General features: G+C 38.8%; 1 protein-coding gene across 6 annotated transcripts in view; it reads left to right on the top strand.

Moving 5' to 3' along the window:
- Nucleotides 1–19,839, top strand: part of PTPRG (protein tyrosine phosphatase receptor type G) — a 772,027-nt gene that overhangs the window by 545,281 nt on the left and 206,907 nt on the right. For all 6 annotated transcript variants that reach the window (XM_081935636.1, XM_081935635.1, XM_081935639.1 and 3 more), the window contains one exon: nucleotides 12,225–12,320. In XM_081935636.1, coding sequence (XP_081791762.1) covers nucleotides 12,225–12,320 — 96 coding nt within the window. The remainder of the gene's footprint in view (nucleotides 1–12,224; nucleotides 12,321–19,839) is intronic.

Here is a 19,839-nt window from a genome sequence, read left to right as displayed (position 1 = left end):
AAGAATACAGATGGATGTGGGTATATCTATTGAATGGGAGAAAACCTCATCCAGTGACAAAATATGATGCATCTCAGTATTGACTCTTTTTCCTATCATTGAGTTGGGAAAGGCTATGTCGGTTTCTGGATTGCTATCACAATGTGGTAATATGTTAGATGAGGACTAACCAAGCCAAGCGTGAGGTTAGTTGCTCTATTGATCAGTGGTTACCAGGCATGGGGAACAAATTAATATGTCTCAGACTTTGAATATGACTCGGAAGCTGCATGTAGCGCAAAAAGCATTTGCACTTAGTTTTAAACTACTTTACAAGCTTTTGATATACCGTATTTTTTGGAGTATAAGACACACCTTTTTCCCTCAAAAAAGAGTCTGAAAATCTGGGTGCGTCTTATACACTGAATACAGCATTTTATTTCTCACAAAACCCTGTCCCCTTCACCAAAATGGCTTTAGGAGGCTTTCAGAGAGCTCCTGGGGGCTGGGGAGGGCAGAAATGAGCAAAAGATTGACTGTTTTTTTGCTCAGTTTTGTCCCCCAAGCGCTCAGGAACACTCTATAACAGTGATGGCGAACCTATGGCATATGGAGCCATTTGTTAGGGCACGCAAGGCGCCGCCCTGTCAGCTGGCCAGTGCACATGCGCACGCTGGCCAGCTGAGTTCACCCTTTTTTAAAGCCATTTTTCGCCCTCCCCAGGCTCCAGAGGCTTTATAGGACCCTGGGGAGGGCGAAAAGAGCCCCCAACGCCCTCCCCGGAGGCCCTCCAAAGGCTTCATGAGCTTCCCTGAAACCTCCGGAGCACAAAAAAGCGGCCCTACGGGCAAACCGGAAGTGCAGGAACGCACTTCCGGTTTGCTCAGAGGGTCGTTTTGAGCGCTCCGAAGGCTTCAGGGAAGCCTCTTGACAGTCCCTGAAGTCTTCGGAGTCCTTAAAACGACCTTTCGAGCAAACCGGAAGCGAAAATCGGGCTGTTTTGGGGAGGTTTGCAGAGTGCAAAAACTTTTTTTTTTAATTTACCTCTTCAAAACTTTGGTGTGTCTTGTACTCCGGTGCATCTTATATTCCAAAAGTGACTTCCGGTTTGCTCAGAGGGTCATTTTGAATGCTTCGGAGGCTGGGGGAGGGTGAAAAAAGCATGCAAAAATGGGGGGGTCGCGCCTGTAATGCACGCATGCGCACTGGGGGGGTCGCACATTGCATTATGGTGCGGCATGCCTGTGCATGACCCCCCTGCGCTCCCCCCATTTATGGCACACGAGCCAAAAAAGGTTCGCCATCGCTGCACTATAAGTCTCTTAAAGGCTATCCATTCCTTTTTTTGACAAAAAAAACAGGCCAGTTTTTGCGAAAATCGGGCTGTTTTGGGGAGGTTTGCAGAGTGCAAAAACTTTTTTTTTTAAATTTACCTCTTCAAAACTTTGGTGTGTCTTGTACTCCGGTGCATCTTATATTCCAAAAAATATGGTACTTCCTTCTCAGAGTTTGGTAATAAAGTTTGAAATTTAAATTAGGATTGACAATTTAAGGGGTGAAATCCATGATATTGCACAATAACCCAGGTGTATACCCAAAATTGTCTGAAATTGTGCATTATCTGAAAAGCTTACAGCACTTTTTCAGATATGTTTGTGAAAGTTTTCTTGAAGTTTAGGTGATTAATTCTAGTTGTATTTAACCAAGTGAATAACTATTGAATGTACTAGTAAATGTTCTGATGTTCATAGATTCTGTGTTGTCAAATTCTACACTAAAGAGTTTGGGGCTCAGGGTTTGTGCAAGCAGCTCATCTACTCAATGTTACAATCTCTCTGTGTATTAATCCCTGCCGAGGCATAACTATACAGGTAGTCTTCAACTTACAACAGGTTGATTATTGGCCATTCAAAGTTACAATGGTTTGTACGTTTTCCACATTTACGACCATTGCAGCTGTCCCATTATCAGGTGTTCAAAATTCGGATGCTTGGGCAACTGGTTCAGATGTATGATGTGTTAGGAATGTAACCCTAGTCTTGGCTTGGCAATGTATATAAGCCATGATTGTAACAAATGTATCTGTTACTTTAAATGCTAGAGAGATGTAATTGGATGCTAACTGCTTTAAGCAGCCATATAAGGAGGAAGGAACTATTACGGTTTCCTTGCCGGATAGCTACTGATGTTCCTGACTGTTAATGTATGAGCTTTGTATTGGAGAGAAGACCATGTATTGGATGGTGGCTAGTCTGTAACTAAGTTACCTGTTTACATGGTGAATTGTGAGTTGAGCAACTGTAACTTCAACGAGGTGTAAATAGACTGTATATACTTCAAGACTGCTTATAGTCTGTTTGGAGACTATTTATCCAATTTTTGTTACGCAAGTAAAGCTATTCTTTGTTTTACCTTTGGTGGCTGTGAGTGACTATTCAACGGCTTATTCATTACTACATTCCGCTGCTGAACTCTAGTCTCCTAACGGGGAAAGCCTTAACATGATAGTTGCCGTGTACCAGGTCATGTGATGACCTTCTGATATGAGAGGCAAAGGAGAAACCAGATTCATTTAACAACCGTATTACTAATTTAATAACTTCAGAGATTCATTTAACAACTGTGGCAAGAAAGGTCATAAAATGGGGCAAAATTCACAACAAATGTCTCACTTAGCAACATAAATTTTGGGCTCAGTTGTGGTTGTAAGTCAAGGGCCATCTTAAATGACTTAAGTATTTAAGAGGGACCTTTTGACTGTGGCAACTTAATCATGAAATGTTTTCCCCACATTGATCTGGTTGGCATTGATAATATTTTCATTTGTCTGCCATGTTAAGATCTGGGTAGCCTCCCACGCTTCTAACTTTTATTGATTGCCTAATAGCCCTGCTTTGTTTGTTGGTTTAAGATGGTTTGTTTTATTGATTGCATTTCACCATGAGATTTATAGAAAGGGGAAGGAAAGAGTAGATTAATTCCACCTTGTATAGATAAAGTAAAAATGAAATAATAACTCTCATTCTACCTGTCCAGTTAGAAACAGTATCACTTGGCCCTTTCAGTCATAAAAATGCTCACAATCTGTTCAACCTAATTGTCATAATCATATGCAAAAAAAATGGAATATTCCTCTTTTGGTCTCTATCCATTTTTCTTTTGTATTTATCTATTGGTTTATCTGTCATCATCTCAAACCATGAATTGCCTTAGCCCAAGGGTAATTCAGAAGAAGCATGATAAATACATAAATAGTATGTGACAAGCTACAGAAATTAGCAACTCAAATTCTCAAAGGGTTACGGCTAACGCTGAAGCATTTGCGGCTTTTCGTTTGACATAAAAAGATGAGTAAGTGGGAAAGTGATAGATTGCTGCTGCTCTTTAAATTATTAATTCTTTGGAGGCAGAGGAGTGAGATATTTTGTTTCCCACTCTTACAACAGAGCAACCCAGCCAAAGGATAGCCATGAACGTAAATGGGTTTTTAAAAATGGACAAGACAATAATGAGGAATTAATTTTCAATCCATGGAGTGCCAAGAGAGTATAGATCTAACGTTCAGAAAATAAATGAGGGGAAAATCTGTTCCCGTAAATGTCATATCCTTGGAAATATTTTTCTGGCCACTATGCAAAAGAGAAACTACAAGTAATTCAGTCATAAACAGTCCTACCTGAGTTTCACATTCTTCGTGAAGGTTACCAAGGGATGCTATTTGGAATGTTAAATCATCTATTTCCTGACAGTTAGTACAATTAATCAATGGAACAACTTGTCTCCAGAAGTTGTGAATGCTCCAACACTGGAAGTTTTTTAAAAAGATGTTGGATAACCATTTGTCTGAAGTAGTGTAGTGTTTCCTGCCTAAGCAGGGGGTTGGACTAGAAGACCTCCAAGGTCCCTTCCAACTCTGTTTATTCTATTCTATTCTATTCTATTCTTTGTACAATAGTTAATGATTTTGCTCTTAAAACAGAAGAAAAAAAATATAGAAAAAACATTTGCTTCTTTTATCTTTTTCCTTTTATCTTCTGAAAACATTTCAGTTTCTAGCCCTTTAGCTTTAATATTTGGTCAGATTGAGCAATATAAAATATAAATCATATCCTAACACAACCCAATTGAAAGTACTAGATTTAAGCATACTTCTCTGTTTGCAGAATCCTGTTCATAAACTCATTGTATCACAAGTTCCTTAATTTTGAAAGTGATATTCAAACTGCAAAGTCTTTTGAAATTCCAGCAACAAGAAATCAAATGCACCATGATAAAACTTAGCCTTCCCTAAATATTTTTGTCATGTTTAAAACCTCACCAAGATATTTGTTACATGGATATAGAGACTTTGCATACAATTTAGTTCTGAGTAAGGATTTAATATTCTACAGCAAATGGCAGTTGAGGATAATTCCTTTCCACACTGCAGCCGAGAGAGGTAATAATAATTAAAGATTAGTCTCTTTAATAGTTGGCTCCACTGAATCAAAGCAAATCATCCCAACTACTTCCTCCAATATTCTGCAGTTGAAATCCTTTTTTTCCCTGAATTCCTCCCCAAATAATTTGGCTTCCTATCAGCCCGCTTAATTATTGCCTCTGTGGCTAGTTGACTGGTTCATTATAAAGGCTGACTGTTTTTAAACAGCTTTTGCGGTTAAAAACCTGGAGCTACCTTCCCATAACCATATTTTTGGACTACAGTTCCCATCTTCTGGAGCCAGCATCATATCACCAAGAGGACCAGGTTAGGAATGCTGAACAAAATAAACGGTATGCTTTAGTGTAACTATGTGTGGGCTGAGCATTTTTACATTATTTTAAAACGCCCCCATTACGATAAAGAAGTATATTATTGCACTGCATTTATTGCACATTGTTTTGATTTTAATGTGCATTTCATTTTTATAGATTGCTGGGGAATGCATGCTGCTTGTGCAGGGAGTTGGACTAGAAGACCTCCAAGGTCCCCTCCAGCTCTGTTATTCTATGTTCTATGATAGCTAGGTAAAGGTAAAGGTTCCCCTCGCACATATGTATTAGTCGCTCCCAACTCTAGGGTGCGGTGCTCATCTCCATTTCAAAGCCAAAGAGCCAGTGCATCTCTCTGGTCATATGGCCGGCATGACTAAATGCCAAAGGCGCACAGAACACTGTTACCTTCCCACCAAAGGTGGTTCCTATTTTTCTACTTGCACTTTTTTACATGCTTTCAAACTGCTAGGTTGGCAGAAGCTGGGACAAGTAACGGGAGCTCACTCTGTTAGATGGCGTTAGGGATTCAAACCACCGAATTGCCGACCTTTCTGATCGAAAAGCTCAGCATCTTATTTATTTATTTATTTATTTATTTAAATTTAAACTTATCTTAGCCACTGAACCACCAAGTCCCTTCTATGATAGTGCGTATTTTCCAATGAGGCTAACCAAGACAAGAAGATCATTTTATTACAGTTTATCAGAATGTTCAGACAAAGGATTCCTCATTCAAAGAGGGAACCCCAATCTTTAGCTTACATCCCCTTTTGTAGTTAACATAACAAAGTAATCTGAAAGAGGAAAGTTGATTGGACAGGATAATAGCACACATGTTTATTAAAATGAGGTCTGAAGGGGAATAAATTGTGAAGAGAAAGGTTGTTTAGGGTTCACAAAAGAGATAAGCCAGACCCCAATTTGTACTAATAGACTTTTCTTACCAGGAGCTAGTCTCCAGCTTGTTTATCAGTTTAGGAAGGTTAAAAGTTATAAAGTTTGAATATCACTTTAAAAGAAAGAATATAAATCAGATGAAAATACCAAGTAACGATTTTAGTTAACAAATAACAAAACCCATGTTATTTGCCGCTCACTACTGTATGGATATTTAAAATGTTAAATATAGCCAATAATAATAATAATAAAGGTCCAGCAGCCCTGGATATCACGATTCCTATTTATACATTTGTAATTATTGACTGAAGGGGTGGGAATCTAACAGTTCAGACCGGTTCGGGGGAATCAGTAGCTCCAAATATCATTGGGAGCGAACCGGTTCGCTTTGACTTTCAGCTGGGCCGGCCTACCCGCCCTTGCGCTATACTCACCTATATTCCCTTTTCTGAAGCTCAGCTGATAGGCGCGGCAGAGCGGATTGCTGCGCCTCGGCTGTTTTGCACCAAGGCTGTAGTGGAAGGTAAGTTTCCAAATGCACTGCAAGTACACGGAGCGAACCGGTTGTTACACCGATGGAATCCCACTCCAGAGTAACTTTCAGTGGGAGATAAAATTAAAACATATTTGTTTTTTATAGGTGGTTTCCAGGCAACTTATAAGAGATTCTTCGGCTTGCTGGGTAGGAAGAATGGGACAGATAGGATTCCCTTGGACACAAATTATTGTTTACAACAAAACAAGGGAGTTGAGAAAAAATATAAGTAAGCGGGTACTCAGATTCCTGTTTTTCAGTTTATCTCTACTTTCTTTATCTGAAAAAGCAGCTTTTGGATGCAAAATGAATGTGGTTTACAAGGCCTGCCACCTTATGAAGGTCTCTGAAATCTGATTTGATCCTGGCTTTGATCCCATTTAATGATCCTTAATCTGAACAAACTAAATCTCTTCGGCATTGTGCATCATGGGTAACTGCAGTTAGTTTAGAATCAGGCGGACACAATTTCATGCCCTTTTTAGTACGTACGAACAAGGCTAAATTAATGAGAGGAATTTAGCTCACTTCATCTTGCAGCAGGAAACCATTGGTTTTCCTAATGACTAGTAACTCGGATGGCTTAAAAACTTAATTTGCATTGAGCTGATTTAAAATGTCAGTGCCATTAATGACCCAAGATTTCAAAAGGAGGCGGGGGTTGTTACTTGCTATTTGCAAATGGGGGAGTTTGTTGATTCGCACAAACTGGTTATGTGAATAAGAGTTAGAATTAGCATTCATGTTGTTACCTAGTTTGGGTAATGAAGTGTCTGCAGGAAAACAACCAAGCTCAGAGAAACTAAGGACCCCCTCAGAGTCAAAATTATAGTTCCATGCTAAACATCTTCCAAATATGACTTGCAGCGCACATAGTAATCCTTTAGGACTGATTCATTGGTTTCAAAAACATCTGCATGTACTTTAACAAGGTAGCCAAATATTGGCTTGGGGGGGGGGTATTATTGTAGGGAGCTAACCACTTGGAATTCCCACCTCTGAACATACACTTTTATAACTGGAGGCAGCTATCATTGGCTTGGGTGCTCTAACCAAGCGTTGTGACTTATTATGATGTTTGAGCAGGGTGCATATCTGAGCCAAGCATTGCAGAAGAGCTATTCTTTTCATGCCATTATTATAATGTTTCCAAAGACATTTGGCTTGCCAGTACTGGAAGCAGGATTTTATTTATTTGTTCAATTTATAATGCTGCCCACTTGCCAGGTGATTCTGTATCCTGGATTTGATAAATGTTAGTCTTTATGGTTTGAGAGGCATGATGGATATCCTTCTTAAATCTAGGTCTTTATGCTGTCTCAACTGATTGCAATGGAAAATTACTTTTTAATTTTAAAAATACGGATTATATTCAAAGGAAAGAGAGGGATATAAAATCATTCTGTTTTACATATAGAAAATAGCATTCTGATTATTTTTAGTTATTAAAACTTACATCGGACAAAGCAGTATCCATCAGTTTGTTCATTGAGTTAAGGGAGTACCAGTTTTGAAGATGTAAGTGGGTACAGTTCTATAATCAAAGATTGTAAATTTGGTGTAACTTCATCTTTCCAATACTGAATAGTTAACCTTTTTGCCGTGTGAGAAATCCATATGTCATGGACTGATGAAGACCAAAGCACATTAATAAATTAATTGCAATTGAGGATTAAAAAGACATCTTTAATGGAGGAAAGATTCATTGGAAAATTATTCTGAAATCCGTAAAGGAATTCCATCAAGAATTATTACCAGTTGTAAACCAACCTGGGACATGAGAATCTTAGTATAGTGACACAGGCCCTTGTCACCAATTGTTTAGACCTGGGATCCCCAACCTTTGGACAAAGGAAGTGGTGTGTGAGCACTTGTGCATGCGCCGCTCCACTTACGTGTGCAGTGGATGAGCAGACACACCCAGTGCCATTTGCGTGCATGGTAGGCATACATGTCAGCTACTTGCACAAATGGAGCTGTGCACTCATATGGAACCATCCTCTCTTCTCTCCCCTACCCCCAGGCCGCAAAGCTGGAAAGATTGGATACCGCTGTATTAGACATATAGAGCTGCTTTTAAATGCCACTCAAAAGCTTCAGCTAATCCAAAACGTAACCATTAGTCTATTACATAATATCCATCAGTCAGATCATGTTGAATCAGTATGACAGATTCTTCATTGGTTTCCTTTTGTCATCTGGGTGTAATTCAAAGCTGTGGTGTTAACTTATAATACTCTTTATGGCTTAGCACTTACTCATCATTAGGACTGTATTCACTTTCTTAAATCAGCCCAGCCCTATTAGACCTTGTTGGGGAAAGCACCTGGTGGTTCTCCACTTCCAAGAGATGTAGGGTATCAAGGCACAGATACATACTGCTTTACTATAGCATTGCCCACACGTGGATTGGCCTCTCATCAAAGTTAGATTAGATCCCCAATGTTCCAGTCACCTTCCAGAAAGAGTGAAGATGGAGCCCTTTCAGAGTGTATTTGGGGGCTCACACCTGTTTTTTTCTGATTTTTCTACTGAATTGTGTTTTGGATTTGTGTATCTTCTGCCTTTTGACTGTACTAAATTATGATTGTTTCATATTTATATTGTTGTGAAACTGTTCAGAGTTCCATGATAAATGAGATGGATGAATGCATAAATAAACAATGAGTCTCCCATTTATTTCACATTTCTATAGAGATATGAGAATCTACAGGGAACAGCTGGGATTTGCTCCAATTAATATAGGATAAATTTCTGAATTGCTTCACAGTATCAATATTTTTTTTATATAGAAGATAAGTATAAGACCAATAAAAGACAGGTCATCCATAACACTTTATGCTGAGCCACAGTTATACTTGAAATGTCTTTGATTTGTACAATAAAGCAGGCCAATAAGTCCAATGCCAATTTACTCTTTTCAGAGAGGATAAAGGAAATTCCTGATGAGTTTCAGGGAAAATCTTCATAAATGAAGGGAAAAATATTTTAATCACTCTAGTGCAAGAGTTAATTTGATTGATAAAAGACAGAAGCAAACTGTATTTAAACAACTTTTGTTTCAGATATTTCCAGTATACCATTTCAAAAGTTTTATGCACATCCAGGCAGATCTCCTAATATCAAATATTATGTTTATAAAATATTGGATAAAATCAATGCCCTTCTTTATATTTATGGACACAAATAAAAAACAGGAACTTACTTAAAATATGATCAATCTTGATTTGAAATTGTTTGTCATTTTTTGAATATTATTATTCTACCATAATATACTATAAATATGTTGATGAATTTAAGGAAAATTGGGATTTAGTTTATTGTGAATGAGCAATAAAATGTAATGTATCCTTATTGATGGTTTTATTGATTTTAGGTAAATGGAATTGAGGCAGTCCAACTGAGGGCCACATTGTGTTAAATTTGTTTAATTTATTCATCAGTGCATGAATATAGCATGTGAATTTTTTTGTATAAATTGACTTTTTCCAAACCTGGAGGCTGTTAATTTGTTTGAGATTATGAATGATCTATGAGGCTGGGAATAAGAAGTCAACACAATTAACACTTATCTTTTAACACTTATCTTTTAAGTGCCAAGCCAATGTATTATCTGCTAAATTCCCATGCTCTTCTTCAGGAAATTTAAAAACAAAAAGGATGACAAAAGCATTTGTTGCGGTTGTGTAATTTTCCACTCTGGTTTATACCAACAAACACACATAAAATGGCATCTTGTAATGTTTCACTCTCTTCAAATCTGATGATAGCTTGTCTGGACTACTTAGATGTAGTCCAGACAAGAAGCATCAACTATGAATACTAGCACTACATTTATTATAAAGGTTAATAGAATCTTTCCAGTCTGAAAACACATATCTCTTCCCTCACCTTTACAGCCCAAGAAACTAGGAGGAGTTTGCTATGCCCCAATTGCTTCTTAACTGCATTTCATCTGATCCTTGTCCTGTCTATTCCTATCTCTCAGGGACATTCTCGTAGACCATTACATCTTGAAAGAAAATTCTGCTTTGTTTGGAAGCCCTCGTTTTGCTGAAAGTCCAGCTTCTTGGAATCACTGGATTCCAGAATATAACACAAGTATTTGGCTATAGAACAAATCCCTATTAGTGTCATTTTCAGAATTCAGAATGCTTTTGCTCTTTGGGGTTATGGCTTAGTTATGAAAATGTGCTAATTTGGGCTATAGAAATGGAATCAATTTAAAATTCATTAAACTAGATTATTCTGAAATATTAAAAGGTAAAGGAGAATATCCTGACTTTTTAAAAATAGTTGGAAGTAACTCTAAAATATAGGGAATGTTATAAAGAAGATGGGGGTATTAAACTAGAATATTACTATACAATCCATAACTTCTCTGCTAATTATTTTCATACCAGCTAAGAACCTTGGAGCAGATGCGGTGGCTCAGTGGCTAAGACGCTGAGCTTGTTGATCAGAAAGGTCAGCAGTTCGGTGGTTTGAATCCTTAGCGCCGCATAACGGAATGAGCTCCCGTTACTTGTCCCAGCTTCTGCCAACCTAACAGTTTGAAAGCATGTAAAAATGCAAGTAGAAAAATAGGAACCACCTTTGGTGGGAAGGTAACAGCATTCTGTGCACCTTCGGTGTTTAGTAATGCTGTTCACATGGCCACGGAGACAACTTCAGACAGCACTGGCTCTTCAGCTTTGAAACGGAGATGAGCACCACCCCCTAGAGTCGGGAACAACTAGCACATATATGCGAGGGTAACCTTTACCTTTTACCTAAGAACCTTGGGAGGAAAGAATACAATGATTTTGAGTTTCCAAAGAAAAGCTGTCCCTGGCAAATATTTTCAATTCCGGGCATCCACAAGGAAAGCTAAAGAGTCTGGAGAACCATTGCCAGATGCTAGCTTACAGATCTGAGCTAGAGACAGATAGTCTTTCATTTAGCAATTTACAGACTACCAGTAAATCAATTATCTAATTTACTATATTGCTAAACATTTGTAATAACTTGAAACACAGTAAGATTAGTTTTTTTGCATCTGCTGAATCCCAATCCATCGTCATCATCAATTATTAGGATCTCACTTTTGCAGTCTAGCACACTTAGTTGGAAATTGCCAAATATAGGTGATGCTACCGCTGAAAGCACCCATGCGGGTGAAGGAAATACTCAGCTGCAGATGTTGCTAACACAGCAAGGGTTTATTATTACAGAACAGCAGTCGATGCACAGATGTTGGTTATTCAACACAGAAGGCCACCCACATGTTGCCGTGAGCATGCCTGCCCCTAATTTGTAGTGCCTTTCAGTTAATAAATTAGGACAGTTTCTGCGGAAAGCAGATGGAGTAAAGCTGTTGTTTGATTGCCTTCATATTTGTATAAGCTGTACATCACTATGTCTGGCTAATGTGCTTCCATACCAACCACTCTCTCTTCTCCGAAGGCAGAACCGTTCAAACATTCTCTCTTAATTATACTCCATATGCATTTATTTTTCCATGAGAGAGAAATCCATTGAGAAAAATGATGCAGTGTTTAACCTAAAGACTAAATAATTGTCATAACTGTTAAAGAGTACCACTGTAGATGTAAATACAACTTGATAATTCATATAGAAGTGTTTTCCTAACTGTTTGTTCAACCACCACCACCCCAAAAAAGAGATGAACCTGTGAAGAAAGGTATCACCATCAGTGGTTAATGATGTTTGTATCTCTTCATTACATGTAAACACATATTTAAAACCAGAGAATTATTAATGCGTCATTCAGCCAGCAACTGGGATAATTAATTATTAAGAGGAATGGGTTTTAAATTGAAACGTATTTTTCATACATCTTCTTGGACTTCATCTAATCCTCCTAGACCTGTAAGTAACAGTAATAATAAAATAACATAGGTGAGGTAGTAGCCCAAGAGGGAAAGAGAATGAGATTTAGTCAGTGAACTTCATGACAAAGCCAGAGATTTAATCTTTTGTCTCCTGGATCGACAACAGCAACACATTACCTTGCCTTCAGGTTCTCAAAAATGCCTTTTCCTCCCATTTTTCACAGATGCAGATTTATTTCTACAACCCCGATGACTTTGACAGCTTCGGGACAGCCATCCAAGAAAAAAGGATCATAGGAACCATGGCTGTGTTTTTTCAGGTAAGTTTATTTCGTGGTCTTTACTCCAAGTGGCAACATTCTCCCATCCCCCTTCCATGATTATTATTGTTGTTGTTATTGTTCGTTGAATTGTTCCCCGCTTAATGAATGCATCTGTTTTCTCACTTACACCTGTCTAAATGAAGGATATTTCATATTGTCTGCTCCGCGATTTAAAATGTAAATAAGTGTTTTTAGAAACATAATGAGAACCTTTGCATGAATTATTCTGATTTTTATAGCTGCCTCACTGGTGCACAGATTGGAGAGCACATTTATCATAAAAGTTGCCTTGCTATCAGAGCGCATTGCTCAGAATATTAACAGGCCAGTTAAGCTGGAGGACAACTTTAAATTTGGTTGCAAACTTAGCGATCAACGTTGTCAGTGCTTCTCTTCTCAACGTCCTTCCACCACCATAACCCCACCACCCCAGAATGGCATCTTACTTCTAAATCCAGTAACTAAATTTCTCAGGGAAACTGGTTTTTTCCATTTCAGTGAATTTATGGAGCTCCTTTTTGTGATGGGCTTTTTTTTTTTTCTCACCAGACTGAATGTTCGGTGAGCTCATTTACAGGTTCAGCACACCTGAGGACTTGTTGTATTTTCCAGGGGCCCTGCTTGTGATGGCTGACAGGCCAAGCCAAATTGAAGCGGTCTTCTGCTCCTTTGTCTCATTATATTGGAGAAATGGTTTTCCTTTCCTGACTTAAAGGATAAATTGAGGGGAAAGTGATGGTTTGACTTTATTCCAGAAGGCTGCCACATATAAACGATACATCTTTCAGTGTGAACGAGGAAGCTCAAACTATTTGGTGTGAAATGTAGCTGTCTGTTTATATCTATATCTGTTTCTCTATCAATCTGCATTAATCTTCAGCAGTAGCCTAAGGGCTATGATTGGAGAGTGCAGCAATAAAAATGTGCTAAGATACAGAGGAAGAAAACAGACAGCATGACAGAAACAGGGTTTTTTTCCCCCCATGAAAGATTATGGTTTTGGGGGAACTACTATGCGTACAACCATTCTCCTTTCAAATTTAAAACCTACAGTACTTTATACCTATTTGTTTATTTAAATTATCTACATTTTGCCTATCCTTCCACAAAGATCTAAACATCACACAGCAAAATATAAAAATATAAAGCAACAAATGGTCGCATAGGAAACAAAACACAGTGGCTGTATACACACATGTAAATCAATCAGCTAACGATCTGGCAGCTGCATTTGCACAATGTGGTAAACTTTATTATTGTCTATCTGGATCAGATTTTTTGTGTGTGGTTTAATGCATTGTGCGAAACCCTTGGTTAATTTATAGTTCCTTGTACTGCACGCACCCAGAAAAATGTCTATTTCAGGATCCTGGGTAGATATGCTGTGTGAATGCAGTCGTTAACAAAGTCGAAACAGCAATTTGATTAAAACAGCAAGAGTCTTATACATGAAAAAAGACTGTCCCCAAAAGGAACATCTACACAACTTCTGGAAGGTTATTTCTGATGTAAATTCTGATTGTTAGCAAGGAGCTGAGGTTGTCCTTCCTCCAATGAAAGTTCAAAAGCCTAAATGCAGTTCCCCCCCAAAAAAACTCAATTTGGGGGGAGATACCAGAAACCTTCCAAAAATAATCACATTCATATAAGGAAAGATACGGTTCTCATCCTGACCATTGGCCTATTTTTTTCTTTGTCTGCGTAATCAAAACCTTCAAGTACAGGTAATCCTCAACTTACGGCTACAATTTTATTTATTTATGAAATGTATATGCCACCCATCTAAAGATTAAGTGACTCTGGGTAGCTATTGGGGACCAGCATTTCTGCTAAGTGAGTGAGTCATGCCTGATCTTACGACCTCTCTTGCCAGGATTGTTAAGCAAATCATTGCACTAAAGAGAATCACATCATCAGGAAGCAAACTGGGATTCCCCCATTGACTTTGCTTGTTGGTAGCCAGTTAGGATGGTCACAAATGGTGATCACATAACCCTAGGATGTACAAACATGTACCAGTTGCACAAATATGTGCCAAACTTCCAAATTTGGATCAAATGACCGGGGAGAATGCTGTGAGGATTGGTTGTAAGTCCCTTTTTTCCCCAATGCCATTGTAACTTTGATTAGTTGCTAAATGAAAAGTTGTAAGTCGAGGACGACCTATATATTTATCTTATGCCCATATTGCAATTCTATCCAAATTAAGACACAGCCACCCCTGGCAGTGTACACCCCCCCCCCCCAAATCCTTCAGTCACAGCAAAAGAGCTAGTAAACATCCGCTTTTGCCTAACAGTGATTTTCTGAAGCTTTCGGTTTGCCTTTGCTGTAGAGATTCCAGTGATGAAAAGATCCCAAAGTATTTAGCTGCATTTGTCTGAAAAAAATAATAATGGTGTTAACAGCTTATTATCGCTAGAGCTCATTATCTTAGGTTTCAGTAACATTGGGCATACTGTATAATTGTCTAGAAAAGTGGACCTGACCTTTGTTCAGAGTTTGATTTTAATGCTTTGGGTTTTTTTTTTTTGTTGTTGTTGTTTCTTTGGATCAGCTGAATTAAAAATAAACCACTTGGTGTGAAAACTGCGGGTTTTAACTGGAAAGAAAATCTCTGACTGAATTAATGGTTATTTTTTTTAAAAAAGCATCCACTGGAAGTCTTTAAGAAGATGTTGGATAGCCATTTGCCTGAAACAATATAGGGATTCCTGCCTAGGCAGGGGGTTGGACTAGAAGGCCTCCAAGGTCCCTTCCAACTCTACTATTGTATTGTATTGTATTGTATTGCATAGATTGTATACAACATTTCAAATATTGCCAAAGATTATGTTCAAAATACTGTATACTGTATACTGTATACCGCAAATCTTATAGGAAAGGAACCGGCATAGTTTGTAGGTGAACTGCCCAGATAACCTGAAGATATAATCAACACCCACATGCTTTTCTGATGTAAATAAGAAAATATTTTATTTCCAAAAGTTTTCCTTTACTTAAGATAGTAAATGCTTGTTTGAAGGACAGCATGGAACTCCATTTTTATGTTCATTTATGTCTCTCATTTCATTCTGTAACTAGCATGAATCATGTTCAACAGATGTAGGAGAGATCATAAATGTTTTCCTAATCGGTTACAGGGCTCTAATCTATATTCAGAGGACAGTTTTATGAACTTTGGTCTCAGTCGCTATATAATTTTGCTTTTCATTCCTTCCCTCCCCTAAGCTGAAGGATTGTTGCAAGATGCCTTGGGTATAAAAATAATGTCTTCCAAATGTTTTATATTTTATCAGCTCCAAGGAAAAGCCAGCATGGCTAATATGAAGGGATTGTGAAAGTGCAAATCCCAACTTCTGAAGGACAAAAGATTTTGCACCTGTCCTGTACCTTGCTGAATGTGTGTGTTTGTTAAAACATTAACAAAATTTAGAATAGGCCCAACGTCTGGCGCAGGCACACAAATACATACTACAAAAGAGAAACAATTCATAACAAAGTCATTTTGGTCCAGTGGTTAAGGCAAAGGCTAGAAAGCTGAGACCCTTGAATTCAAGTCTCATTTTAGCCATAAAAGCCAGTGACTTTGGACCAGTCATTCTCTCTCAGCCCAATTTACCTCAAAGGATTGTTGTTGTGGGGAGAATAAGAGGAAGGCGCTGCTACAGCAATAGCAATAGCGCTTAGACTTCTCTAAGCGGTTTTACAGAGTCAGCATGTTGGCCCCCAACAGTTTGTGTCCTCATTTTACCCACCTCAGAAGGATGGAAGGCTGAGTCAACCTTGAGCCTGGTGAGATTCGACCTGCCAAACTGCTGGCAATCGGCAGTCAACAGAAGTAGCCTGCAGTCCTGCACTCTAACCACCACGGCTCATATGTCCACCACCTTGAGTTATTTGTAAAAATAATAAAAGCAGGATGCAAACAAACCAATAAATAGAGTTGCTTTGGGTGGGCAGCATATAAATTTAATAAATGCATAAAAAATTTGCTTAATTGTAAATGCATTCCATTTGACTTTGTCTGAGAAAACAAATGTCTATCCAAGGCAGCTCTGGGTTGTACAAGGCCTGGAGAATGCTCTTGTGTGGCCTTGCAACCTCTGAAAAGAGCAAGAAAGTGTACCCCATTCTTGAGTACTTTTGGGGGGCTCCAGAGGCCGTGCTAGACCAAGGCTTTCTCATGAGACTTCCAGAGAGTCCGGAGACCACATGAGAATACACCACATTTTAATGCAGCCTTTAGATGTAGTAATCAAAACTGACATAGCATGTCATATGTGACATGTGTGTCATAGGTTCGCCATCACCAGCACACATCAACAAACAAACTTTCTGAGTTGAATGACAGGAGAAAAACACATGTGCACCATCTGAGTTACAATAATATGGATTAGAAACTTTATCATTGTTTTAAAATGCTGGTGTCCGTGAGAATGTATACTTTTTTCTGAAACAATTTAAGCTGCATTAGTTTTCTGTTCGGTAATCTGTACTTTAGACGATGCTAGCTAGGAGGGTTTTTTCCAGAAACAAATCAAAATGCAAGCAAAACATTTCGTGATCTATCTTTCTTTGTCTTGAGGTGTAGATTTTATTTCCTGCTTTTGCATAGCTCAGTTATTTTACATTTGTTCTTCCCTACCTTTATATAGGAGAGAAATCGTTTAAAGCACCAAACTAGAATAACAAGATGCAAGCATTATCTCTAATCTTTTTGTCTGCTGTATGCATTCATACTATTTAGCTGCATCTTGTATTTTGCCTTCATATGGAGTTATCACAAAATTATTACTTACTGAGAGTGGAAGTAAAACACACAGTATTACTATTAGAAGCAAACTGACCCCACTAATTGGATAATGGGGAAAGAGTGAGCTTTGAATGCTCGTCGTATTTGTTATGCGGTATCGCAGAGATGAAATGCTTCCGGTTCTGACTGGTTCGGTAGAACCGGTAGCAAAAGAATGCTAAGATTTTCCCGAACCAATAGTAAAAAAAAATGGTTTAAAAAGTGGGGGGGAAAGGTTTTGACGATCGCACAGCACAGCTGATTGTCATGGAACTTTTTTTTTCATTTTTTAAAGCATTTTTTTACTACCTATTTGCCGGAATTGCAGTGGTAGGTTTCAAAAATTTTTAGAACACATTCTGTAGGTGTGGCCTGTTTTGTGGGAGTGGCTTGGTGGTCATGTGACTGGGTGGGAGTGGCTTGGTGATCATGTGACCAGGTGGGAGTAGCTTGGCAGTCATGTGACTGGGTGGGAGGGCCAAGTCGATGTCACTGAATTCTTTGCCCCAAAGAATGACCTACAAAAAGAAAATATAAAAAAAGGAAATTTATTATTTTGTGCACTTACTACTTAAATAAGAATAAAATAAGTACACAAAACAATAAAAAAGCTACTTACAGAGGAAATATGACTGTCCTTGTCTGTCTTCAACATTACTGATCACCTTACACACACACTTCCAGCCCCTCTACCTCTTCCCTCTTCCTGGATTCACTCAGATGTTTTTAAAACTTACAGCCTGTGCACAGCACACACTCTTCCAGCCCCTCTACCTCTTCCCTCTTCCTAGATTCACTCAGATGTTTTTAAAACTTACAGACTGTGCACAGCACACACTCTTGCAGCACCTCTGCCTCTTCCCTCTTCCTGGATTCACTCAGACATTTTTAAAAGAGTGAAGAGTGTGTGCTGTGCACAGGCTGTGAGTTTTAAAAATGTCTGAGTGAATCCAGGAAGAGGAAAGAGGCAGAGGGGCTGGAAGCATGTGTTCCTATAGTATCTTCCAACCCCTCTGCCTCTTCCCTTTTCCTGGATTCACTCAGACATTTTTTAAAACCCACAGCTTGTGCACATGCACACACTCTTCTAGCAGCCCCTCTGCCTCTTCCCCCACATCCTCCCCCCCCCAACCCAGCCACTCACCAGTTCTTTCTTCTTCTGGTTCTTCTGAGAACTTTTTGGCAGCATGGTGAGGATGGGCGGGGCGAGTGAAAGAGCGAACGAGGGGAGGGAGCGTTCCGGTACGGGACCAACGGGTATGAGAAGGCACGCTAAATTTCACCATCCGGTACGGCCGCACCGGTCCGTACCGGTTGAAAGTCACCCCTGCGGAACCGGTAGTAAATATGCTTTAAAAAGTGGGGGGGAGGGAAGTTCCATGACACTCAGCTGTGCCGCGCAATCGTTGGAAACTTGTTTCCCACTTTTCAAAGCATTTTTTACTAGTGGTTCCAGTGAATAGGTAGTAAAAAATACTTTAAAAAGCGGGGGGGGGGGGGAGTTTTGACGATTGCACAGCAAAGCTAACTGTCATGGAACCTTTTTTTTTCACTTTTTAAAGCAATTTTTTACTATCTATTTGCCAGAACCGGTAGTAAAAAAAAGCTTTAAAAAGTGAAAAAATGGTTCTGACGATCGCGCAAATCAGCTGTGAGGACCCTCTTTATTTCACTTTTTAAAGCATTTTTTACTATTCACCTGAACCAGCAGGAAAAAATGCTTTAAAAAGTGGGGGGAAATTGGCCACGTCCACCCGGTCACATAACCCGCCACCACCAAGTCACACCCACACTACCAATGGCAAAAAAGTTAGATTTCACCACTGCTGTATCGGGATAATTATGCTATAATTGGGCATCATATCTGAAACTTTCAACTTACAATAAAAGGGGGATAGCAGATTCAAAGAGATGAGAAATTATAATCTCCATTCTTGGGAATATGTGTACCATACTTAGCTATAGCTATACTTAGGTATACTTATAATACAGCCCAATAAAAATAACATGCCCCTGCACTTTGTTGCTTGTGGAACTGCACACTTCTGTCTTAACAGTTTTCCTGACCAATTATTTGACTAGATTAGAAAAGACAAACCTTTGACTTCAAGGGCAAATGTGATGTGGAAGCTCCTTTAAAAAAAAATACTTGGAACCCAGTACCCATTTCATGAACATGCTGTCTTGCTTTTCCAGATAGAAGAATCACAAAAAGTGGAAACTTTAAAAAGGCTCAATGCCGGTAAAACAAATAAAAATCCCCAAACGTAGAGAAAAATGGAAAATCTCATAGCAACCCCATGTATGATGTGGTCCCACTCACTTTGCAGTATTGCTCATACATTTTCCCCACCCAACTCCAAACTTTAAATGTGGTTCTCAGCTTACCAGAAGGGAGTTCGCATTTGATCTTCTATCTGACAGCTAAGATATATATTAGACAGAAAGACAATTCATTACCTCCCACTCAGTGAGAAAGTGCAAGATTTTGACTATCTGCTCCGAAAGGAATCTTTTTTGAGGGCGAGAAGTACATTCCATGCATCATTCTTTCTGTCTTACTTTATCTCTAAAAGAAAGTGAAGAGTAAAACCATGGTATAATTAAAGCAACCAATATCGAGAGTTTCAAATATCACGAGGCTTTTGAAAGCCGTTCTGAATCCCAAAATACATTTCTGGGAGTTTGTATAGGTATTCCTATGCTCTGCTTGGTTTCCCT

The sequence above is a fragment of the Natrix helvetica genome (assembly GCF_964273705.1).
Source record: "Natrix helvetica genome assembly, chromosome: 1".
NCBI lineage: Eukaryota > Metazoa > Chordata > Lepidosauria > Squamata > Natricidae > Natrix > Natrix helvetica.
This window is presented reverse-complemented; position numbering and strand designations above follow the sequence as displayed.